Consider the following 25,454-nt stretch of genomic DNA (forward strand, 5'->3'; position numbering starts at 1 on the left):
GCGGTGAGGGGTAATTCCCCCTCCAAGGTCTCTCCAACACCAAAGTTTGTGGCACAACCTGCGTGTCCCTGTTTGGCCAAGGAGAAGAGTGCGATATAAACGTGTAGACCAGCCCGGGGTGCAGCGCAACCTGAGGGCTCCGGGGCAGGTGACAGAGAGAGGACAAATGGACACTTGAGGAGAAATAGACACGGCGAGGAGAAAATGGGCACTTTTTTTTTCTTTTTGCCGAAGCACCCCCGGCGAGGCTGAGGTGGTGGCAGCGGGAATGGGAAAGTTTGCCGTGACCTCACATTAGTTTTTAGCATTAGTTTTTAGCAGCAAAACTCTAAAACGCCGTCACTTTTTGCTGAGAGGAGCAGATTCCCGCCGCCTGCCTCTCCGGCTCTCTCTCCGCTTTTCCCCAGCCTCTAGCGGCGGCTGGCGCTCCCCCTCCCGGGCTGCTCCAGCAGCGTTCCCAAGCAGGGAGTCGCCGTGGGACGGGGCGGGAGCGGGAGGGAGAGGGAGGGAGAGAGGCGGCCCTCGGGGCAGCTTCCTCCCGCTCTCCCTTCCTCGTCCGGCCGCCGCAAGGAGCGGACCATGGCCCGCAGCCGCCGCCGGGAAGGCTCCGCGCCGGGCACGTCCCCGCCGCCAGGTCCCGCCGTGGGTACAGAGCCCTGGGCTCGGGGTTAGAGCCTCGCCCGGGGCGGGCGCGGGGCCATGGGCACGGCGTCGTCCCTGGTGAGCCCGGCGGGCGCGGTCGGGGAGGTGATCGAGGACACGTACGGCGGCGGCGGCGGCGAGGCCTGCGAGATCCCGGTGGAGGTGAAGCCCAAGGCGCGGCTGCTGCGCGGATCCCTGCGGCGTGTCGGCGGCTCCCGGCCCGGCGGCCTCATCGGGGCCAGCTTCAAGTCGACGGCCTCGGTGCAGGAGCTGGAGTGCGTGGCCGAGTACGAGCGCCTGAGGAAGGAGTACGAGATCTTCCGCGTCAGCAAGAACAACGAGGTGGCCTCCATGGTGAAGAAGGAGGCCAAGCTGGACAGGGAGAACAAGCGGCTGCGCGCCGAGCTGCAGGTAGCGCCCGCTGCCCCGCGGTGAGGGCACTGAGCAGGGAAGCTGGGGCTGCTAAGGACTCGTCCCGCTTCCCGGGAAAAGCTGTGGCAGGGAGGTGACGGGTGCGAGGAAAGGCAAGGTGCTGCGGAAATGGTGCGTGCCCGTGCTCTCCTGCTGAGCCGTCGGGATGCCGTCAAAGTGCGCTTCTGGGGATGGGGACCACACCCTGCGCGGCTGTGAGGACCAGTGACAGCGCCCGAGGGAATGGCCTGAAGCTGTGCCAGGGGAGGCTTAGGCAGGGTATTAGAAAATGTTTCTTTACCCTGAGGGTGGTCAGGCACTGGAACAGGATCCCCAGGGAAGCGGTCACAGCACCAAGCCTGACAGAGATCAAGCGTTTGGTCAATGCTCTTGGGCACAAATTGTGACTCTTGGGGTGTCCCGTGCAGGGCCAGGAGTTGGACTGGATGATCCTTGTGGTTCCCGTCCAGCTCAGCATATTCTGTGATTCTGGCTTCCCTACCCGAAGGAGAGGTGTAGGGTTCTGGGATAATACTGTAGTCAGACATGAAAAGTAATCTAAAACCTCTTGTCAGTGATAAAACTCAGAAAAAATGAAATATTCAATATTTTCAGGCACTTCAGAAAACATACCAGAAAATACTAAGAGAGAAAGAAAGTGCATTAGAAGCTAAATATCAAGCCATGGAGAGAGCTGCTACCTTTGAACATGATCGAGACAAGGTCAAAAGGCAATTCAAGGTATGGTTTGACTTTTTTTCCTGGGGAAATGACCAAAAAAGATGGATGTCACTTGTTCACATTCCCCAAACAAACCCTTCTCCAACATCTATCATGAGGCTCTCTCCTTCTTAAAGAAACCTTAGAGTGTCATAGCTGTAGCTGCCTATTTCCATTAAAATAGTCCTACCAAAACCTCTCTGTAAGACTAAGAGGAAAAAAATAGGAAATAACTTTTTAAATATTAAAAGGAGAATATGGAGTGATATATCATAAACCAAATTCCTGCTTTGAATTTGAATGCAGGAGTATATTCATATTTGAGAGTGACAACAAAACATGAGCTGCAAACATGCTGAAGGAACGTATGAACACAGGGTTCCATTACTTCTGAATAAATTTTATATATTCCATTGTAAGGTGTAACACCTTTAGCTTACATTTTTTTAAGAAGTGGGTATTAGTGCATCTCTTTTGACTGCAAAAATATGATAGCCAGTTAGTGACAGTTTGCACTCTGGAGGGATGACTTGAAAGGCCAGGCAGATGTTTCTGCTTTTCCTTTGCTGCAGATGATACTTTTGCCACCCAAAACAGGGAAGTAGGTCCTAGTTTTTCACTGTTTTCAAGATTCTTCGTGTCCTTACTTGTAGCTATTTGTAGCTACGTGTAGTTCATGTTTGGCAGCTGTATAAAAAGAGGATTGGTTTTGACCTTATTTAAGAAAATGAGACTTGAAGACTACTTCATCTCTTTGAATTTAAGTCTTGGGTCATGTTTTCTTCCCCACAGGATGGTAATACTTTACAAACAGGACAGCTGGAGGTGCTTGATCACTTTCTGTCATAGGAAATTAAAATTTCTGCAACAATAAAAAGTAAATACAAGATTATATGTAATGGTAAAAAATATATGGAAGAATAAAAGGAAAACTTCGAAAAAATTGTTACATGTAGTGATTTTAGCAGACAAAAAATTTTAAAAAGTAAAAGGAGTTATTTTCATTTTTAATGAACATACTAATGCAGGCTTCTTTCAGAATGGTATGCTGAGGTTTATAATGGTAAAATTTTAAAAATAGATAATTTTAAACTATGGTTTCCTGCTCATTTCTGACTCATGATAGCTTCATGTTCACATTTTCATGCCTCTGACTGCTAAATGAATGCCAGAAACTTATTTTTCCAATTGAAAGTATGTGACATGAGCTCAGGAACAGATACTGAATTTTAAAAGATTTTCTTTTCTTTCCTGCTCATAGATTTTTAGAGAAACTAAAGAAAATGAGATTCAGGACTTACTGCGGGCCAAACGAGAGCTAGAAGCAAAACTCCAGAGACTCCAGGCCCAGGGAATCCAAGTGTTTGATCCTGAAGAGTCTGATTCTGATGATAATTGTACAGATGTTACGGGTGAGAATTTTATCCCAAACACTTTGTGTTGGAACATGACCGAAGTCTCCAAATAGTAAAGCAGGAGACAGATGTTTATGTTGTTTTGAAAAAAGGTTTTATTAATCCAGATGAAAAGCAACTTAAAGTAGTTTGAAGGTAAAAGCAACAAACCTTGCAAACTTGGTTTAGATTGTGGGAACCTCATATTTCTGGTGTTACAAATGAATAGATGAAGGCAGAGTACTGTCTAGACACAGTGACTTGAACACTTTTTAAAAATTGTTCTGTCAACTGTTCTGAGTTTTCTAGTCTCTTTCTGAGTTTTCTTATTCTAGAACTGAGAGATAATGCTGCAAAGGATCCAAAAATCAGACCTGAAACTAGAGGGAGTCTTAGACACTTTGGATGATGACATATGCCAGTGCCAGCTGCCGTAGGTTCCAGAACAGGAGAATAAGATCTTTAACAAAGATGAAGTATGTACAAAACCTTGTATATGCTGTATGAGGAATTTAATAACATGGAAAGGGTTCAGATGTGAGCAATCTATGTAACAGCAAATACTAGGAAATACCCTCAGCCTTTGGTGTCATGGATTCTCATTAGCTTTGGACAAGCAACAGCTTAGAACTACAGCACACAAAGGTGTGAGTAAATCTGCTGAAGGAGAAAAAATGATAGTCAGTGGCATGTGGCGGTAGGTTTCAGCTGGAGTGTTTAGGACTGGTAATTTACCTTGTGTAGTGACAATGAAGAGGGGATTTTTTGTTTGTTTTCCAATTCTTAGCTACTGGGGTGCAATCTGAATACTGGAATGGAGGAGTGTTGGGAAGTGAGCCATCCATGGGTAGTATGATGCAACTTCAGCAGTCTTTCAGAGGGCCTGAATTTGCTCATAGCTCCATAGATGTCGAGGGACCATTTGCAAATATAAACAGAGGTAAGTAATGGTAGTTCGTTTTGCTGGGATTGTAGGTGTCTATGGAATTTTTCCAACCATTCTTAAGTAACTCTGTTCCTTCTTAGATCCTTTTCTGTCCATTCTTGGCTAATTTAACTAAAGGATTGTTTGGAATTCTTTGTAAAAATAAAAGGACATGTAGCTAAGTTGTGTTTAATATATGTGATGACTATGGTATGTGCAGCACTGATTTAGCAAACAGCAGTTACCAGTGCTTTCTTGTATGTTCCTTATGTTCACAATGGAAGATAGTGACTCTTTCTTTCAATATCTGCTGGTGTTCTTTTTTCCATTTGTATTCAGATTCTCTACTTCCTGAGTATGGACATCACATTTGTATTAGAATAAATTATACCCCTGTTTTTTCATTGAATTTGCGTGGGTTTTGACTCTGCCTAGGGGGCCACTTATGGAAATCTGATTGCAAGACCAGGATGTACGTGTTGTTATGCAAATCAGTGCTTGATATTTTCTTGTCAATAATTGCTGCTTTTGAATTTTGTTTCCCAAGTGGCCTCTTGTAAATTGGCTTCTGATACTCTGGTTTCCTTCAGCCTTTCCTGGCTCTGAAACCTCTCCTGCATATAGTTGACTTTGCTGTCAGTTTCTCCCTTTTTTTTTCAATCCTTCAGTCTCTAATTCAGAAGTCTGTGCCTACAAAGTGGGAGGGTGAGGGTCTTCCCTGGGATGGCTCCAGCTTCTTACACTAAGCCTCTCATCAACAGAACCTATTCCTATCTTGAAAGAATGACCAGCCACAAAATGAAGGGTCTAAGAAAGTTTTAAAACTCATTGCTTCTGTAGGGAATAAATATACAATGCTACAGAAAGCAATGGATTTTTTCTCCAGAAGAGGAAGTTCCCACAAGGCATTTGCTGTCATTTATTCACATGGTCTAATTGAAATACATGTAGATCTGAAGGAAAAAAAAGTGTTTGCTTATGAGTGAATTTATTACTCTTGCATATTGTTACTTATTTTACAACTATCAGCTTGATTTTGTGGAAACATCTGATCAATCCTTTTTAAAGGAAATATCATTGTGATGATAATATAAATATATTTAACACTTTTATTTTGCCACATTATCAAATTGTATGACATTATCAAATGGTATGGGTTCTTGAAGTTCGTAAAATTTAAATAATTGAGTAAAAACACTGCTATTATTTTAAATAAAATGTAGTATTCATGATGTTAAGAGGTGATGACTTATCTGTTATGCAGTGTAATGACGTGAAGATCTCTAAGACTTCATTTTGGTTTTTCTTTTCATTGGCAGATGATTGGGATGCTGCTGTTGCCAGTTTGTTGCAGGTTACTCCTCTGTTTTCCCACTCTCTGTGGAGTAACACAGTAAGATGTTATATTATCAGTACTGATGAGACTCAGCCAGAAGTGAACATCTTTGTTAGAGTGAGTACATCACAAACTTATGCTCCCTTATACGCTGTCTTGTTTCCAGTGTGATGCTGGTTCAGAAATTTGTCTAATACTTCTTGAAAGCTTTAGTAAGTATAGTCTGATTTCAGTGAAATCAGTGAAAATATTGTCAAGGGCTTCAGGGAAAGAAACTGCTTAGAAAAAAGAAACAGAGATCTGTTTGATAGATCCTTAGTGCTATGCATATTTAGTAATAAAGCACTGTTATTCACATTTGCTTTCAGAACTACTCTCCAAAACTTCAAAGAGTCTGTGAAACAATGGGATACTTCTTTCAAGTTGTTAATTTTTCAACAGAGAATGAAAGGCCTCTTCAGGATGTAAGAAAATGGGAAATCGAAAAAAGTTCATTAGTCATTTTACTCCTGCATTTAACTTTGCCAAGGTGAGTATTTTCCAGGCTGGTGAAACAAATGGCAACTGGTAATTTATGCGGAGTGCTTAGCTTATTGAAATGTATGGATGCTTTGCTCAGTACATTGCCTAAGCTAGTAACTTCAAAGTGATACTCCTTCAAACTTTAGGTTTGTTAGTGCAGACACTTAAAAGAACACATCAGCTTTGTACCATTTTCTTTTTCTTGTAGCTACAAATTCTCTTAAAATACAGCTTGAACGATGTCTTCATAAATGTTTTGCTTTCCAAGACCAGCTCTCTGTTGTGCATGTGGCTGTGTCTTAGGAATTCAAGATGGCTGGTGTGAATGTCCTCAGTGTTTTTTATTTCCTTATCTAGCCTTACACCTGCCTGTAGTGTTTGTGGTTTATTCTATTGCATATTAGTGCCTGGTTTTGGCTGTCTTTCAGACTTAATTTCATGTCTCTCCTCTGTGTTACCTTATGCTAGCTTTTGACAGTTTCAATTTACTAAAGTCATGATGTTTCATGACAAATAGTGATGGAATGTGTTCTGTTTGTTCAGTGAGTAATTTCTTAATCTTCTAGAAGAAGAAGCATGATTCACTAAAGAAAAAAACACCAAAGGAGGGATACTTTTTCAAACTGTGTTAGGAATGTTACTGGTATGCATTATATGCTGTTGTCAAAAAACCCAGTTTTATGCATGTGGGGAACAAATGTGTAAGAACAAAATGTGCAAGGAAAAAAAACCCAACAGTATTAATTTAGAGAATTTCTCTTAGAAAAACTCTGATGAAAATTGTAGTGCTTGTGTAAAGATGGTAATATTTGAGGAATCCTGTCTGCTGTTGTCAGCATCCCCAAGTAGTATGGTTCCTTCTGTGGAACAGCAATAGATATCCATGGATGTCATTCACATATATAAATGCAAAGTACTTTTGAATTTGGAGGTGTCAAATTCTTCTTTTTAAATACTAGAAATTGAAAGACTGTCCCCCAAGACATCTGATAAATACTAAAGGAGTTTTCCTAAAAAGATCAAAGAATAGAACAGAACCTTCAGATAACTGATAGCAAAGCATATACATGATGCTTATTAATGATATGTGAAACCACATTCTTTCCATGCAAGGCAATTACTGTTCATGCTGCATATTGGTATGACAGGAAAAACAGCCTTTCATTTACAAATCAATAATCATAAAAATTAATAAATGGTTTTACTGGTTTTGGTACAAGTAGCATAAATCTCCCTCTCTTAGCTTTTCCTTGCTTCAGAATTTTTCTCAAATTCTCTGTTGAAGTATTTGATTGCTTTTTGTTATAAATAGATATGACTTTTGAATTAGATTTTGCAGTGAAACCCATCTTCGGAGCTTGTGTTGATTGAACTGTTTACTACAGCAGTGTAATATAGCACAAGAATGCTGATTTCCAATCTAGTTGTTTGTTGGAGGACTGTGAAGAAGCCTTCTTGAGAAATCCAGAGGAAAAACCCCGGTTAATTTACCACAGAAGGGAGGATGGCAGAGTCAGTTCAGTCGCAGTGCAACAGTTAATTGAGCAAATTTCTTATGTGAACAAAGCAAAGGTATGGCATTTAAAAATTGCTATAAACAACACTGCATGCTAATAGTCTCAGATTATAGGAGAAATTGCATTGCACTTATTGCTCTGGATGCTCATTCTGTGAGCAGATGGATGCAGCTGAAATTTATGAATGTTATGAAATTTTCATTAGCAGGGGAGAAAAAAAAGCCACTGCATTTTCCCTGAAAAAAAATGGCTGTGCTGTAAGGTTAGAATTTCTTACCTGTGTTTAAGCATTTAAATGGCAAAGTTGTTTATCTGAGGTCCCTCTGTAGGGAATGAAATGTACCTCCAGAGAGATTCCTGCTGCCTGAAAATTGATCAGTTACCATTTATTTTCATCTGCAGAGACAACCCTTGAGAACAGCTGAAACTAGATGTGCACCTTTTAAAGTTCTTAGGCAAAGTGAATCTTACGTAAGGAAGGCAACAGAGTGGAATTTAAATGTGTTCCAAAATGTTTTTGTTGGAAGTCCTAAATACTGTTCTCAGTTGGATTTAGAGTTGCATCATGCATTGCCATTTACTTTTTCAGATGATTGACCATGTTGGTGGTGTGGAGGAAGGAGCGTATGAAATCTATAATTGTGTGGAAAAAATAATTAAACAGGTAAAGTACATGAGGCATTTTAGCTTTTTATGTCTACACTGATTTATGATCTTAAATTATGTCAGTGTGATTACTATGTGGTACTTAGACGTGATTCAAAATATCTCTTTGTTTTATCATTAATATCTGGCAAGCAAAGAAACGTGCAGGTGGAAAATAAAACCCCAAACTGAGCTCTGCTTTTATGGACAAAAGCACAGGTCCAGGGAAAAGGGTTCTATTTATGGGCCTAAATTAGCTTTTAATTTCTCTTTATCCGTATCATGGATATGTTCTCTCCTTTTTCTTGTGGTGAGTTGCTTCCTCTATGAGATACCTAAAATCAGTGTCTTGAGACCTGTGCATTCAGAGTTAACTTGGTTTCATCTAATTGCTTATTTATTTGTGTTCTCTGCTACCCTAAGAGGAAATGAGCATATTGGTGTTAGTAGAGCCACACTCATATTGAGACTAACAGCAAATGTACTTGCACTATAGTTGCAGTTTTCTCCATGTAATTTCTTTTTACTAAGGATATATTGGGATGTGAAATGACAGACCTAGAAGGCAAGGATTTGGGTAATAAGGAAGACTCCACTGCTCCTGAAGAAGAAGTTTTTGGTGATGTATTGTGGGATGCACATGATGAACAAGAACAGATGGAAGCTTTTCAGCAGGCCTCTAATTCAACATGTGAGCTGGGATTTGAGAAAGTAAGTACATTATAAAGGTATATGGATGAAGAGAAAGTAATCACTCACTTCCATCCCTTGTTTGGCAAGATGCACTTCTACAGAAGAAGCTGTGTCTGAGAGCATCCTGGAGGCTATCACTCCTTACACTGGAAGAAGCCATATGTCTGATATAGATGGCATATTTCTTTTCTGGGAGAGATGCCAGGTGATGTGTTGTTGAATGACATTGATGAAGAAGTAGTTCTTGTGCCTGCACTGGAGAAAAGCACTGTAAGTGTGCCAGAAGCAGAGCATCCTCTTAGACATTGGTCATCAATAGAAAACACTCTGAATATCTATCTTTTCTTCTTTTATTCTTTTATTTCTCTTTTATTTTTCCCCAAGGAAATCCAATCTTTTTCTTGACACCTGGAGTTAGGTCTTTAGGAGATGGTTAATGAAAAGATTTCATCTCATCATGCAGCTATAAAAGAAGAACAAAGGAAACTTGAAAGTGGAAAGCTGTTGAATAGCTCAATATTTACTCATTACTGGAAATAAATTTTTTAAAACATTTCAATTTGCAAGTATCAGGAACGATTATATGTTGGGAAGATAAAATGAATGTAGGAAGATAAACATCAAAGTCATCACAGAATGTGTTGCCATGATTTATTGGGGCAATGTAATGTAAGCATGCAGTTTCTGTTACTGTATTTAAATTCTTAGTACCCCTATTTTACTAGCACAATATATTTTTTTACTTCACCACTCATGTCTTCGTAATGGTTTGGAGGATTGTGCCATCTTTACTACATTCTAGAGCAACAGAATAATAGCACATTAAGGAAAAAATACCAATATATGTCTTAATGCACCTCTTATTTTGGAGACAAAACATTTCTCCCAAAAAGATGAAGGGTGTTTTGTTTTGATTTATTTTGTCATCTGCTAGAACATTTTTGGACATTCATGTGGTGAAAGAAAGCCTTCTTTTGTATGCTTAGTGTCTCAAAATATTCATGGCAGATGCCAACTTTGAAGGCTTTTTTCTGACAACCATATCCAGTGCAGAGTAGTTTGGGAAAAGGAGGAGCGAGGAGGCCTGAACAAATATAGAACCCAGTTGCTTTACTATAGTAACACTATTTCAGTTTATTAGCACTGAAGGTTCCATTTTAAATAGAGTCTTGAAGAAAGTGTTAATTACTTTTACACTTTTTAAAAAAGAGATAATAAATTCTGGGGTTTAGGTGTGGTTTAGGTGTTTCATTGCAACATCTATATACACTTGTATTGTATTGCATTTCAGTAGTTACTCCTTCACCTTAATAAATCAGTACCTACATTTTGAATCTAAATGGTTTACAATACCACGCACTATATTTGATCCTTAAACAGTGGAATATTTATAATGATTGCTTCTTTTTTATAGTATTTTGAACGTCTAAATGACCTAGTAGCAGCACCAGCACCAATTCCACCGTTGCTTGTATCAGGAGGACCAGGCTCTGGGAAATCTCTCCTTCTGTCAAAATGGTAGTTTGGATTTTTTTTTTTTTTTTATGAATGAAATTTAAGAAAAAATTTCCATTACATTTCAAACATTGTGTCAGTCTAATAAGAAGTAAAATGGGGGCATTTAGAAAGCACTGAAGTTATTGAAGCATCCTGGAAAGATTTGTGGTATTGGAGTAGCTTATTTCATCTGGACTGCATTTAACATCTCCCTGACTCCAGCTGCAACACCTTACATATCTGTCTTTGCACAGCATTACAATGTTGTTTTGATAGCCCAATGATGTTGCCCTTCTCTGATACACAAGAAGGGTCCTTTGGAGTCTTTTTAACTGAAATAAAGAAAAAATTCTGATAATTTATCATAGAAATGTATTTTATGGTCACTTGTATGCTATGACAAAATTTTCTGTCATAAAAATAAATTGATGGTGTCATTGCCTCTTAAAAGCTTAGGGGCCTGTGACTATTCAGTGCCAGGAAGGGCACTTATTAATTGCTTTCAGTACTGGGGAGAGCAAAAATGGAATCTCACCTTAAAAGTTCAATTATAGCTCAGGAAATGTCTGTCCTGTTTTGTAAAATAAACATGGAACACGTGTAGCTAAGATATTCTGTCTCCTTTGGCAAAACTGATGCTTTTTGTTTGAGATCTATTTGCAAAAGTAGAGTCTGTTGAGTCTTTTTTTTTTTCTTCTCTTCTTTCATTAGGATTCAGTTACAACAGAAGCATTCACCAAACACTCTAATTCTTTACCACTTTGTTGGGAGGCCCATGTCTACTAGTTCAGAATCTGCATTGATAATTAAGCGCCTTGCTCTAAAGGTAATGCTGTATTACATCCCCTGCATCGCATCTTTCTTTGGGAACTGCCAGCATGTGTATGTCCAAAGATAGCATTTTCTACTAATTTTTCAGCATCAGTGGAAAGTAATACAAATGTAATAGAAAAACATTCAAGTTCAGATTGGGGAGGCAATCTGGGCAACCTGGTCTGGTTGAAGATGTCCCTGTTCATTGCAGGGAGTTGGACTAGGTGGCCTTTAAAGCTCCTTCCAATCCAAACTATTCTGTGAGTCTATGAAATGTAAGGTGTTATAGAATGAGGGGAATCTGATCCTATACACTTAATGTAGGTCAATTAATTAGCACCTCTGGGATATCCATAGTAGATCAGCATCAGCAGTTACGTTTCCAGTGACCTATATTGATGACTTACAAAACCATATAAACTCCTTCCAAAATTCCCTGCCATCTGGCCAATGAGAGAGGCAGGTGGTACCTCTTCTGTCTATGTGCTTAGAAACCTGAGGCTGTATTGGCCACTTGGCACCATCTTGTTCCTAGACTAGGCTCTCTCTTATGTTAATTTATTTTTAATTGTGTGCTAAACATGTGGGGAATAAGCAGGGATAATTTTTGTGCCAGGGTCTGAACTTGCTTTTTCCATCACAGAGTGGCACTAAGGGCCTTTCAGTGCTAAAACCTGTAGAAAAATGTAATCAGATGTGCTATCCTTGCAATTTTCTCATCTATCTTAGATGTTTGCCTGTTTAACCTGTGCAACTTTAAGTCCTTTAAGTCTCCAAATTTCTTGTCCATTGTGTAAACTGAGGTTATCTCTCTAGAATTTACACATTGAGTTCAATATTCTTTGTTCTGCATATGCCAGCTTTCTGCATATACTAGAAGGAAAGAACTCTGTGTGAATTTGGCTAGAAAAATTGCCCCCAAATCACATAGGGTTTTTTTGGGGGGAGAGGGTGAGGTATGGGAGGGGAGCTGGTTTTTTTTCTTCTCTTGTATCTATAGGACTTCTTTAAACTATCCTAGCTGATTTTAAGGTAGAATTTCTTGTACATGTTTATAATTCTGCAGCTTATGCAACACTCTTGGTTAGTATCACCTCTGACTTTTGATCCAGCTAAACTTCTGGAAGAGTTTCCCCGTTGGCTGGAAAAACTTTCTGCACGCCATCAAGGCAGCATTATTATAATTATTGACTCTATTGACCAAATACAGGTATGCTTTCAAAATCTTTGCCATTTGTCAGTCTAAAGGCAATCTTGACTATTGTAATAGGTTCAGCCATAACTATGTAACATAAATATTAGTGTTTGCTTTGCTCTGAAGAGAATATATAGAAAATAGTTTTGTAAAAAGTGCAGGTGAGTTATTTTTGTAGATAAATTTTTCAGGGATTGTTTTTTTTTTTTCTTCTATATTTTATCTTAACACCTTAATTTTTGAGCAGTCCAGGCACATTAGCTATCCAAAGATTCAAGGCTGTGAGCTGACTTAACGGGCATGTAAATAGCCTCGTTTTTATAAGGTGAACATTTCAAAAATAATATTCTATCTGCTTTATTTAGTGTACAGTTGTGCTGATACATATAAATGGGTCATTTAGGACCGTCTCGAGGACCAGATCTTGAAAGATTTTAAAGGACACTGGAGAACTGAGTTTCATTGAGTTGAACACTTAATGAAACATAGCAACTTCTGGCACTGTTTTGAACAACCTCTATATTAAGAAATGAAAATTTGTTTTTAAGCAAGCTGAGAAGCATATGAAGTGGTTGATAGATCCACTGCCAGTGAACGTGAGAGTGATTGTATCAGTGAATGTAGAAACGTGTCCACAGGCTTGGAGGTATGTTATATTTCTTTGATGTGTCAGAGTATCCTGGGTTAGAATTATTTTAAATTGCAGTTACTCATTGAAGAGCAGACAGATTTGTCAAGACGTGGCGATTTAATAGGATTAGATTTTGCAATCTTTGAGAAAAATGAAAGCTTCTCTATCGTAGCTGCAATGACAGATTTTAGCTGTTGGAAAACCAGATTTTTGTTTTACTGTGGTGGATCTATCTACATGACTGTATGAAAGACGATATTAAATGCAGTTAGATGCACATCAAGAACTTCAGTACCATGATGTAGATTCAGGATAAGGCTAAAAGTGGAAATTTCACTTCAGATGACTAGAATTTCATAGTAGCAGGGAACAGTTTCAATTACTGCTTTGATATAAATCTTTAAAAAGCCCTGGAACTCTGATATCTTTTTTTTTCCTTTTGTGTGCTATTTAATAAGGTTCGAATATGACTTTGTTCTCTCTTACCAAAGGTTATGGCCCACTCTTCATCTTGATCCACTGAATTCCAAAGATGTTAAATCTCTCATTAGTGCAGAATGTAACTCTGCAAATGTTAAATTGACTAAAGAACAGGTATGTCTGTTGCAGTTTTTCTAAAATATCTTACTCTAGTATAACTTTTAATGAAATCATGGAAAGAGGAAATAAGCCAAGCTGCCAAAAGAAAGAATTATATGTAGCTAACTAAATACAATTGCTCAAGATAGCATGAAGTTTTTTTACTTCATAATTCATAATTCATATAATTCATAATAAAAAAATACTAGAGTATTTTTACCCCATGGCTCGTAGCACTGAAACACACATGGAACAACATAAATTTTTAACACAAAAACAGAGCAGTTGCACATACTGCTGTAAATGTGTTATTTAATTTTAGAATACCAAGAGATTTAATTATGTTTTCATTAATTATTATTGCATAATACTGTAAGAATGATTGGCAGAGTCGGAAAAACAGTATTTTACCTTTGCCTTTGAGACTGATTCTGTAAGGTAATCCTCATGTTGAGATATAATGCTAGATCCTAACTGTTCATCTTAAATTCAAATGGGAATTTTCACTCATATGCTCCTATAGCTAAAAACATGTGCAGTATTTTGTGCACTGCTTACCATGTTATAGTCTTCAGATGTTATAGATAGAAGAATATCTAGAACTATTGTTTTCTTATCAAATTGTATGGTTAGTTTCATCTCAGTTCACAGATTTTATTTAAAATGTTGTAGGAGAAGAAGCTTGAGAGACATTGTCGTTCTGCCACAACTTGCAATGCTTTGTATGTCACTCTTTTGGGCAAAACCATTGCTTGGTAAGTTGAGGTGTTCTGGAAGTGACTATGCTCATCACTTAAAGATTAGAGGACTGTAAGTAGGTTAGCCTTTTGAAATACTTTCATTTAGCACAGAATGAATCTTGTTAAGAGAAAACAGTGGAGAAGTTCTCCGTCTTCACTGACTGTGAACGCAACGGGAACAGAAATCAGCGAGTATACAGCGACCAGTTTGATACTAAATGAATCCAAATAGCCGTACTTATTTGTTTTCAGCTCTTCTATTTCTGTTTTATGTTATTCTTCTTTCTGGGTGTATCAGTTACTTCAGTGCTTTCTAAAGGTATTTGGAGAATGTTGGTATTGTGTTGTTAAACAGTTAAATTCAGATGTGTTGTATTCACTGATGTACCAGAGAGTTTGCCCCATCCCTTTTTAAGGCTACAAGGATGATCAACAACTGTTTAGTTCAACAACATCCTGCATATGGTCCTTAGCCTTATAATTCCCACTGTGGAGAAAATTAATCTTCCTTCTTGTGCAAGAGAATACGTAGTAAGTGCATTTGCTTATTATAAACCTAGATTTCATCTTGTAGAGAAAGGTGCATTTTTAGTTAAGAGACTCCCAGAAGATGATACACTAATTGGTAATTTACTCCGGGTGACTGATTTCATTATTTTTGTTCACATTTTATATTCTAGAAGACTTAATTGCTCCTGGAAACATGCTCTGTAAAATGCATTAAATGAAACAGCAGCATGTGGTTTTATCTTTATCCATCCTGATGTTCATATTTGTATTCCTGCTGGAGAAAAGAACATTGCTGTGTACTTTTTTTAATAAAACTGTTGCAGTTATTTAGAAAAATCAGACAATATGACAGAAATTGGCTTGGAAGAACTCACCTCTTTGTTTAAATCTCACCTATTCAAAAATCTCACCTATTCAAAAGGTGCTGTGCACCTTTTGAACCCAGTAGGAATCCAGAGAATATTTGAGATAGAGCTCTTCAGTAGTTTCAAATCAATCTTACTCAGCCAAATTAAATATGCTAAACCTTACCCTTTCTGTCCTTCTGCTCAGTGTTGGAAATACAGGAAATATTGATGAGATTCTTCAGCAGTGTTGCCAGTGTCAAGACACAGTGTCACTGTACAGGCTTGTTCTTAGATCAATTCAGGAATCATTGCAGAGTGATAAAGAGAAAGGTCTTCTGAGAGAGGTAAGCAGAGAATGCATCACTATTTCTACAGATAATGAATACTCTTTCCTGTAAAGAGTTTTTCTTAACTTAAAATTAAATACAAATTTATATGAGTTCATAAGTATGATTCAGAGATTACTGTGTATTATTATTAGTATAGAAGGGGCAATTTAATAATTATATCTGTTGCATAACTATAGAATGTATGACTGCTTTGTGTTAAATATAAACTGAGCTGTTGTCTCACAGAATAAGGCAGGGCTTTTACCCTATGATATGATATAGAATTAGCACTTCCTTGCTGATCACTATCATGATGTAGTGATAAACTACATTGAGCATAGTAAATGCAATCAAAACGTGGTGTCTTGTGAATACAGGCATTGCTTATTACATTTCTGGCTCCTCTTCCTACCTTTGCAGAATTTCCCTCTTGTGCGAAGCATTTTTTAAATTAGGACACAATACTGAGAATTGCTACTTCTTTGGTGCTTGCAGCATAGAGACCTTCAGCATATTGTACTTAGATAAAAGTTCCTCATGGTAATGGAGTTGTTCTCTCCCAGTGTTTTAGAGGAAAGCCTAAGGAGCCATTTGTTTCTCCCAGAGTGTCCCATTTGGTGCTTTATCTATTAGAATATTAAACTATTAACACTGAGTTCTCTTCTTTGAGAAGAGAGAAAGGGCTTGTGTAGGCAGGGGTTTTTTTCCTTTGGCTATAAAGTTATCACAGTGATAAATAGGATTTTTCTTGACATTTCAGTGTAACTAAGCTCTCCAGCAAATATTGCTAACTGTGTGAAATCTGTTCTCTGCTCTGTGTAGATACTGTGTGTCATCGGTGTCAGCCACAATGGGGTGAGTGAGTCAGAGCTAATTGAGCTTTATCCTGAGCTGACTTCTGCAGTGCTGGCCTCGCTCCTTCACAGCCTCCACAAAATGTGTCTGCTGACATACAGCTGTGGTTTGCTGAAGTTCCAGCATCTCCAGGTAAAGTTTGTAATTCTAAACATGTGCAAGTGAAGCTCCACCCCCCCAACTCCAACCCCCGTTTTTTTAGATAAGTTCTGTTGTTAGTTAGGTTGGCCTTGAAATGTTTGTGTTTGCTCATCCGTTCTCCTTAACATCTGGTCTGATTTAGAAACACCTTGAAAGCTACCAGAGCTGTGATATCAGTATTGCTGAAAATCTGGCCTTGTAAACCTTCATAAATTTCTAATCTATTAGCTGTTAACTGTCTAATCTATAAGCTGTTAACTTCATGTATCCTCGAAAACACTGGCTCCACAAAAAACCAAGAAGAATTGAAGGAGAAGGGAATATTCCCTGAATAACCGGAGCTGTGGTCTAATATAATATGATTTGGTTTTAGTGCCTTTGTCATTGAAAGATTTTCAGTTCTACAATATGAGATTTGTTTCATCTTTTACAGCACCCTGTGTATCATCAGCACTTAAACAAATTGAACGGATTCCCTTTCTTTTAATTCTACTCTCTTTCAGGCTTGGGAGATGGTGAAACTAGAGTATATGGAAGCAGATGAAAATGTTACTTCTGCCTATAGACAAAAACTAGTGGAATATTTCACCATGCAGTTAAGGTAGGTCAGAATTCTTCCAGAAATGCTAAATTGCAGACTTTATGCCTCATAGATAGTTTTGTTTTCTTCATATACCTTCTTTGAGTTTAGGAAATTACTATGGAAAAATAACTATGCAAGATTTTCAGTTTAGAAGTTTATTTATTGATATGTTGCTTTCTAATCTTGGAAAAGAGTAAGGTCTGTGAAGGGGAATGGGCATATGATAAAGTGATCATGGGAAAATGTAGGGCATGAATTTATACCATATCGGTTATATTGTGGTCTCCAAGACCCCATGGATTTTTAAGTCCCAGCAAATGCTGGGAAATTTGAGTTTGCTCAGGACTTGAAGCAGAAGACCACTTATGTTCAGGAAGCAATTAGCACATAGATAAGAGGAGGTCCAGTAGGACAGCTGAACATCTACAAGTTCATATCCAGCTTGAAAACTGATTTGCATTTACATCCTGCGTTAGTGTGTCTCAGCTGCGGGCTGCGGTTTATTGCTCCTCCAAGCATCCACTGTTAGGTAGCAGGAAGCCAAGAGGGCTACAGTGTGCCGGACAAAGGAGGCACAAAGGGACAGTGGGCTGCTGCAGGGCTGCAGTCCTGCTGGCAGGCACAGACTAGCCCTTATGGGATGGAGAAGCAGCTTCTTGTGCAGTGCCTGAGGGTTCCAGTGCCTTCTGAGGTGAAATTAAAATGAAGATGTAAGAAAATGGAGTACATAGGTCTTACAGTAATCTGTCTGTTCAGACATTCAGGTATGGAAATTGTATGCTTGCCTAATTTTCACATCAAATTGACAAATTGTTAGCCCTGTCAGAGTTTTAAGTTTCATTTGTTTTTCTTTCAATAGTCAAGACCGAGTGACGTGGAGAAGTGCAGATGAACTTCCCTGGCTCTTCCAACAGCAGGGTGATAAGCAAAAGCTCCACCAGTGTCTTCTGAATCTCTTTGTGTCCCAAAACCTTTACAAAAGGTACAAAGGTAGCAACTGCTTTGGCCATTATAAACATTTCAAAGTAATTTTTATCAATATAAATCAGAAAGCAACAAATTCATATTAGAAGTATTTAAATAGTAGAGGCTGAAGGGCTAAATGCTATTTCCATATGAATAATGTATTTTTTCTGTTCTGTTACACCCCGGGGGTTTGGTAAAGGAATAAATACTGCTGTTGAATAGCGTTAGTCTCCATGGATTGTGTCTGTAGATGCTGTAGCATAACAACATCATTTGTGCATATAGGCCTTTTTGCCTAAGCTAGCATCTGTCTGAATAGAGGGGTATCAGAGATAAGATTCTTATTTCCTTGTTAAAACAGGGGACATTTTGCAGAATTGCTGAGTTACTGGCAGCTGGTTGGGAAAGATAAGAGCTCTATGGCAGCTGAGTATTTTGACTCTCTGAAAGAATATGAAAAAAGCAGTGAGGGAGAGGAAAGTATGATCTGCCTGGCTGATCTTTATGAGACCCTGGGACGGTTTCTTAAGGACCTAGGTCTTCTCAGTCAGGTAAGTACATTTAGAGATTGTTGTAACAGCAAAAAGGCAAATTAAGCAGAGCTCAGTGTGTGCTTTCTATGGCAGTAGTTAAGTCATTGTAGCATAGAGGATGCTGCCTGCTCACACTCCGGACTCGGCTGTTACAGGCTGTAGCTCCTCTGCAGCGCTCTCTGGAGATTCGAGAGACTGCGCTGGATCCAGACCACCCAAGGGTGGCACAGTCACTCCACCAGCTGGCAGGAGTGTATGTTCAGTGGAAGAAGTTTGGAAATGCTGAACAGCTGTATAAACAGGCCCTGGAAATCTCTGAAAACGCCTATGGAGCTGAACACCCTCGGGTGGCACGTGAGCTTGACGCACTTGCGACCTTGTACCAAAAGCAGAACAAGTAAGCTTAATTACACTGCTGTTTTTGTTTTATGTGGAGGTAGTAAAAAAAAAAGAATAACAGCAAAGGTTTTCTTCCTGAAGCCAGAGTTTTTCTTTGGTTCTTTTCTCTGAGTTTCCTATGTTCAATGCAACCATGAACATCCTCTCTCTATTCTTGTAGCAGGTCACCTAAGAGGGGCCAAATTTTGTGCTTAGTTCCACAAAAACTTTTAGAGATAAATGAGGAACATTGTCTGGCCCTAAGCATTTTGGGTATTTTTATATTTGAAAAAAAGTGGGATTCTTTTCAAGATTCTTAAATTTTCAAATCTGTCCACTCAAGTAACTTAGAATCTTTCCAGCATATTTATTGATGCTACATTTGACATTCTTCTAACACTACAAATAACTACTTTCAAGATATGAACAAGCTGAGCAGCTGAGGAAGAAGTCCTTCAAAATACGCCAAAAAGCAGCAAGGCAGAAAGGCAGTCTGGTAAGGAAGTGCTTGATATTTAAAAAAAGGTGTAGGGCATGTTGCATCTCTGCTATACAGACGATAAATTGTGTCTGCGGAGCTGACAATGCTCCAGGGCTTTTGATAATTGTGGGCATAGGTAGTAAAGTAGCTTAGCAGCAGCTTTGGTAGCTGCCTTTTCAACTCTGCTGGAAGTAGAGATGTATCAGTGCAACTGGAATGGAGTTGAGAGAAGTGGAAAAGAAAGAAGTGGATATATACATTTCAGAGGTGCAGAATTACAGCTGATACAACTGTGTGTCAAAGTGACAATGAAAAAAGGCGTTCTCCAGAATAACTGAGGCATTTATCCTACGAGTGAACACAGTGCTTACTGCAATGGAAAATCCCAGTAAAAATATTAGGTAACATTAAGAGTTTTTCCCTGTTTTCTTCTTCTGTGTTATTTTTAAGCTACAGGGTTTCTCTTGTCGTTTTTGAGCTAAGAGTTTATCATGTAATGCCTGTACTGTAAGAGTTCAGCTAATAACTCCAGAGCTCTAGTTGTAGCTCTGATGGAAATAGTAAAAAACCATAAACAAGTTGCTATTTCTACAGTGATTAAATAAGAATGAATTTGGTTCATGACAATTTGGTCTGTCTCTGTAATGAGTTCCTCTGCAAAAATATTTTTATCAAGACTGCAAGGATCAAAAATAGGCAGAGTGTGTAAAAACAGCTGCACTTTTTACTGTGATTTATTTTGCTTGTAAGCATTAACTTGTCTGCCCATTTTAAAAAGATTTATGTGAAGCCTTGAGTAGTATTTTATATGTGTTTGTATGTGGTGTTTAGGATTGGAGATTATATTGATTTTAAGTTTTGAGCTTATAAGCCTAAGAATTGATCTGAATTGGTTATTTGAACTGTGCAGTTTAAGCAAATTAGCATGTGTGATGGAGAGTGGTGTGACAACACAGTAACTTGAATTGCCTGGAAATTTTCACCAAAATTTCACATTTTTTGTGAAATTCACTGTTAGATTGTAAGTAACCATGTGCCATGTAGCTCAAAAATAGAACTTAAGTAGGATTATTGAGCTCCTTTGGCACCAAACTAAGTCTATTGGTTTTCTAGCCTTAGTGTTAAACCTTGTAAGTACTGGTGACTGGCTTACGTTACCTTCTCTTTGCTGCAGTGTGGTTTTGCTCTCCTGCGTCAGAGAGCCCTGCAACTGGAAGAGCTCACATTAGGCAAAGATACACCAGATAATGCTCGAACCCTCAATGAGCTTGGAGTCCTCTATTACCTGCAGAATAATCTTGAGTAAGTTGTACTGATTGTGACACATCCACTGAGTGTTCTCAGGTGTCTGGAGGCAGAGCATTGAGAACTAGCATTAAATGCAGACACATGATCAACACTTGTTGTGTGACCATCCCTGATTCATTCTACTGGTTTTTGTTCACTGTGAAATTCACTCCTATTTTCTATTTGCTGCTGTTGGCATGTGAGTATTAAACAAGTCAGTGCACTTCCTGCATTCAGAATTGATGTTACAGAGTTAATTAGCCTTTATTGCAAATACCAGTACTCTCTCAAATTTGTGCCTTCTCTACTCAGCTTCTCTATTTTGTGAATCCTTTGCTGTGCTTATCTTCGAACAGCAGGATTGTTGTTTTTCTATGACAGTATTAAAAGAAGTCCTGACCTAAATACTCATTGTGCTTGTAATCCTTAAGCTTTTACCCTGATGTCCTGTTAAAGCCAAAAAGGGCCAGAACAGCACAAAGGTGCTCTAAAAGCAGACAGAGATAAGCAGGAGTGTTGGAGAAGGGGAATAAAAGGTGCAAGACAGTTCTGATTGTATGTTTAGCCACTCTTCACATCAACCTCTTCAGCTGACAGAGGAATCTAAACTGTGTGTTGTGAGGGAGTTGTAAAGTCACCTAAATCCCACTCTACTGAACTACAAAAGAACTTTTGTTCTTTTCAGAGAAGAACAAAAGTACCCAGCGAAAAAGCACAGAGTAAGTTCTGGAAGTATTTTTACTTCTAGTTCTTTCTGTACCTGTTTATGGCACCAGTAGCTCTTGGATCATTACAGAAGTATATCATTATCTGGGATCTGCATACAGAACTTCTGTTAAATGCATGACCTCTTTAATGAAGGAATTTGATTTTTAACAGTTGGACATGTGGGGTTTTCATCAGTTTACCCTCATGAAGTGACTGATTATAGAGGTGCAATATCTTATCTAATCTCATACCAGATTGTTTAATATCCTACATTATTCATACATAGTTCCTATTCAACACAACTTACTTCAAGAGTAGCTGTATCTCTACTATTTCAAAGGTAAGAAAAGGTATAAACTTTGTTCTAGTGGAGGTTTAAGGAACTTTTAAAACTGGATATTGTGTCTCTGCTCTGAACCAGCAAGCCCAAGACTTCATGTAGCTAAAATGAAATCAGTGGCAGAAGGGTATGTCACTTAATGAATAGTTTGTCACACATCATCCTCCAGCCCTGGCATAGAGTGAACACCTTTTGACACTTGTCTAAGAGCTCCAGAGTTGAACCTACAGTTCTGTGTATAAATGGTCTTTTTTTCCTCTATAATGTAGAATGGATTTTTCCAATTTACTAAGATGACCTGTTGAGAATAGCATCACACAGAATTTGTGTGTATGTCAGGATGAGGAGCTGCGTAGTTATAATGGATGCTGTCAGTCTTAGGGTGGATCATCCATTGTTTTGATAGAGGAGCTGCTGTAAAACTGTAATGAAATAGTAGTACCCTACTGTAGTGAGATAAAATGTGCCCTTTGCTTCAGTGGTGGCATTACACAGAGTCTTTTCTACTTTGTCAGTTCTAAACAGATTCTACTACGAGTTTCCAAGGCTGAGCTTGGCACTTCAGCCTGTACAGATGTTACCAGCTTTAAAATATTGATGAACAACTATGTTGTGTAGGACAGCGGAGCTTTTCCTGAAGCGCTCATTGGAAATGCGAGAGCGCGTCCTGGGATCCGAGCACCCAGACTGTGCGCAGTCTCTGAACAACCTGGCAGCCCTGTACAATGAGAAGAAGCACTATGACAAGGCTGAGGAGCTCTATGAGAAAGCTTTGGACATCAGGAGGAGAGCCTTGGCTCCAGATCATCCCTCCTTGGCTTATACTGTGAAACACCTGGCAGTGCTGTACAAAAAGATGGTGAGCACAAGCCTGTTACTTTTTCATATCACCTAAATTAACTGTAATGCCTTTTTCTCTTAATGGAAAAATCATGTTTTAGGGTGTAGGAATGGTTCTTTTTACACAATAACCTTGAACTTTACAGTCAGTTTAAGGGTAACTTGAGGGCTTATGAGGGAGATAGTACTTCACAGATAAACTGTCTGGCTGAGCCACCTTCAGCTTATGTTGACTCAGTGAAAGATGAGCATTACTCCTTTGCAAAATGCACTGTGAGGCATAACATTAACAGTAGTATCAACTTCTGCATTTTGTAATTTCAAAATATTTTATGAATATTTGTGTTTGTAGATGGTTGTTCTAATCATTTGGTATTATTAGTGTAGTAGTGATATACTGTTTCCAACAGCTGAACCAAGATCAAATTCAGTGGGTTATAAGAATTTTATTTATTTTATATTTTCACATTTTACTGTTCTTCAAAGAAAAAAAACCTTGAAGATAATCCCTTGGATCAAATTTGCTCGTGTTTTCACTAAACTCTTACTTGCTATTGTGTGCATTAAATGGTTTTGGGTCATGTTATTTTCTCCTCACTTCAGCTTCTAATTTTCATGCTGTTAGAAGCTGCAAAAACACTCAATATTTGCATAAAAAACCTCTTCGCTAGTTTGAAGGAGCACAAATTAAAAGTCAGTGGAGAAAATTATTTCAATAAAAGTACAACTGAAAATTCTTTTTATAGCCTTCTCAATGAGACACTTGTGGGGAAAAAATAAATTAGAAAAGGAAGAAATAGACCTATCTGAGAAACACATTAACTGGGAGTTGAATATGCCCAGTAATTTTGGAAAATTAGGTTCTAGTATTTATGATAAACAATTGTGCAGAATATAGCTATTAATTAACCAAAGTTAAGTCCTTATTCTAGAAACAGTTAGATTTTCTCCAGTGCTTTTGTTTAAAATAGGTTTTACTGTTACCACCTTGATACAAGAGAACTGAGTAATTTTTTTCCCTGTTATTTCTAGGGAAAGCTTGACAAGGCTGTTCCTCTGTATGAGCTAGCAGTTGAAATTCGACAGAAGTCATTTGGCCCAAAACACCCGAGTGTAGCAACTGCTCTGGTAAACCTGGCTGTCCTTTACTGTCAGATGGTAAGTTTTTCATGCCTAACATTTATTTTTCCTGTCAGGCTTTTTTATGATTTGTGCCTAAATGAAATGAAAGAAACCTGATCGTATTTAAAAGGGAGATTCCTCATAGTACTTGAAAATTCTTGGGTTCCATTTTAAACGTGGAAAGCATATTTGGCAAGGAAAATGTATGCACAGAAAAGATAATTGCTGTGACTGCTGGGCACGACACTGCATCTAGGATGCATTGATACTATGTTGGCAAAAAAAAAGCTATTGTAATACACATCTGTAACAAAGAAATACACATCTGTAACAAAGAAACCTTCTACTACCCAAAGAAAAAGCAGATTGAAGCTTTGCCTCTCTATGAACGCGCACTAAAGATTTATGAAGACAGCTTTGGCCACATGCATCCTCGTGTGGGGGAAACGCTGAAAAACTTGGCTGTGCTAAGGTAAGATCATATGCTTCAACCCTATAAAAGCTAATTACTGCATGAAACATCTGGCCTTAAGTACTTTCTGGGAAAGTAGAGTTTTAATTACACTATGTTGATAGTATGGTGTATATTTCAATGTAAATGAATTTAGAGAATTGTTTTATTTGCTTGCTTCAACTTTGTTTTACTCTTTTCCAAAGCTATGAAAGGGGAGACTTTGAGAAGGCAGCTGAACTTTACAAGAGAGCTATGGAAATAAAAGAAGCAGAGACTTTGTTGATAGGTGGAAAAGCAGCTTCTCGACACTCATCAAGTGGAGACACATTCAGCTTAAAAAGTGCATTATCACCAAACGCTTTCCTGGAACATGGACAAAGGTGATACAAACCTGCTCCAATAAAAGGCAGTCTCCACTGATATTTTCAAGTAGACAGAAAATTAATAAGACAAATCCATTTTTGCAAGGATTACATACTGTTTTGGGACCGACACCTGTCTTCAGGAATGACATGGAAACAAATGTTTCAGCTTGAAATCCTTCTGCATTTGTAGACTGTATGGTACGAAGTGAGCTTCTTTCACTGTATATGGGTACACACATTAGTCACTTGCTGAAGTTGTAGCTATTACCAAAAACATGGATGCCTCGTAGCCTAAGTGCCAGGATTATAACAAATTAAGCTGAACCAGTTGTATAAACTCTAAGGGTTTTTTTCTGTGTTGCAATAGCATGTCTTAGAGGATTTGTGTATTTTTGTTCATCAATCCTTCCTGCCTATTTTTACCAGCCTTTAAAGTTGTTTCTGAAGAAACGGTAATTTTAAAAAATCTTTGAAAATACTGTTTAACCTGAAGTTTTACCTCCAGGGTTATTTCAGCCTTAAGCAAATTTTCATTCAAGGGACTTGTGCAAAATTAATGGGTTTCCTTGGGAAGCTAGGGTATCTAAATATATCCTCATCTACAGTTAAAGCTGTTGTAAGATTTAACTCTGTTCAATCAAAATACTTCCAGTGAAGAATCAGAATGAAGATGATTATGGCCAGATTTCCTGTTGTGCAACCTTTAGCAATACTTTCATTGTTTAATCTTACTGGATCCCTTACAATACAAGAATGTTTGTATTAGCTGGGAAACACTAGTGATGCAAAATAGTTTGCCATCAGATAAAGAATCATTAATCAAATCTACCTGCCTGTTGTATTTCTTAATACCTGAGTCATCTGGAAGAATCAGTTTGAGTTCTGTTCTCATTCAGTTCATAAATGCATGCATCAATTTAAATACATACTAAAAAAAGACTTTTTGTAAAAACTA

At 38.4% G+C, this 25,454-nt stretch overlaps 1 protein-coding gene across 3 annotated transcripts; it reads left to right on the forward strand.

Moving 5' to 3' along the window:
- The first annotated feature begins 506 nt into the window (after window positions 1–506).
- NPHP3 (nephrocystin 3) lies at window positions 507–25,327 on the forward strand. Of its 3 annotated transcripts, XM_020584585.2 has the most exons (27): window positions 510–1,053; window positions 1,669–1,794; window positions 3,035–3,185; window positions 3,955–4,107; window positions 5,412–5,545; window positions 5,797–5,957; window positions 7,375–7,522; window positions 8,057–8,131; window positions 8,644–8,823; window positions 10,220–10,323; window positions 11,014–11,128; window positions 12,182–12,325; window positions 12,859–12,956; window positions 13,433–13,535; window positions 14,193–14,275; window positions 15,323–15,461; window positions 16,269–16,433; window positions 16,946–17,043; window positions 17,885–18,007; window positions 18,353–18,542; window positions 18,680–18,921; window positions 19,323–19,398; window positions 20,558–20,685; window positions 22,337–22,577; window positions 23,591–23,716; window positions 24,037–24,152; window positions 24,338–25,327. In XM_020584585.2, exons 1-27 carry the CDS (start codon window positions 700–702, stop codon window positions 24,516–24,518), a joined length of 3,954 nt encoding a protein of 1,317 aa, XP_020440174.2. In that variant the 5' UTR covers window positions 510–699; the 3' UTR covers window positions 24,519–25,327. The 3 variants fall into 3 exon arrangements, with proteins under 3 accessions (XP_039427660.1, XP_020440174.2, XP_039427658.1); XM_039571726.1 differs by lacking the exons at window positions 23,591–23,716; window positions 24,037–24,152; window positions 24,338–25,327 and having other exon boundaries at window positions 507–1,053; window positions 22,234–22,429; XM_039571724.1 differs by lacking the exons at window positions 11,014–11,128; window positions 12,182–12,325; window positions 12,859–12,956; window positions 13,433–13,535; window positions 14,193–14,275.
- The last annotated feature ends 127 nt before the right edge of the window (window positions 25,328–25,454 follow it).

Source organism: Corvus cornix, chromosome 2 (assembly GCF_000738735.6).
Source record: "Corvus cornix cornix isolate S_Up_H32 chromosome 2, ASM73873v5, whole genome shotgun sequence".
In the NCBI taxonomy this organism is placed as follows: domain Eukaryota; kingdom Metazoa; phylum Chordata; class Aves; order Passeriformes; family Corvidae; genus Corvus; species Corvus cornix.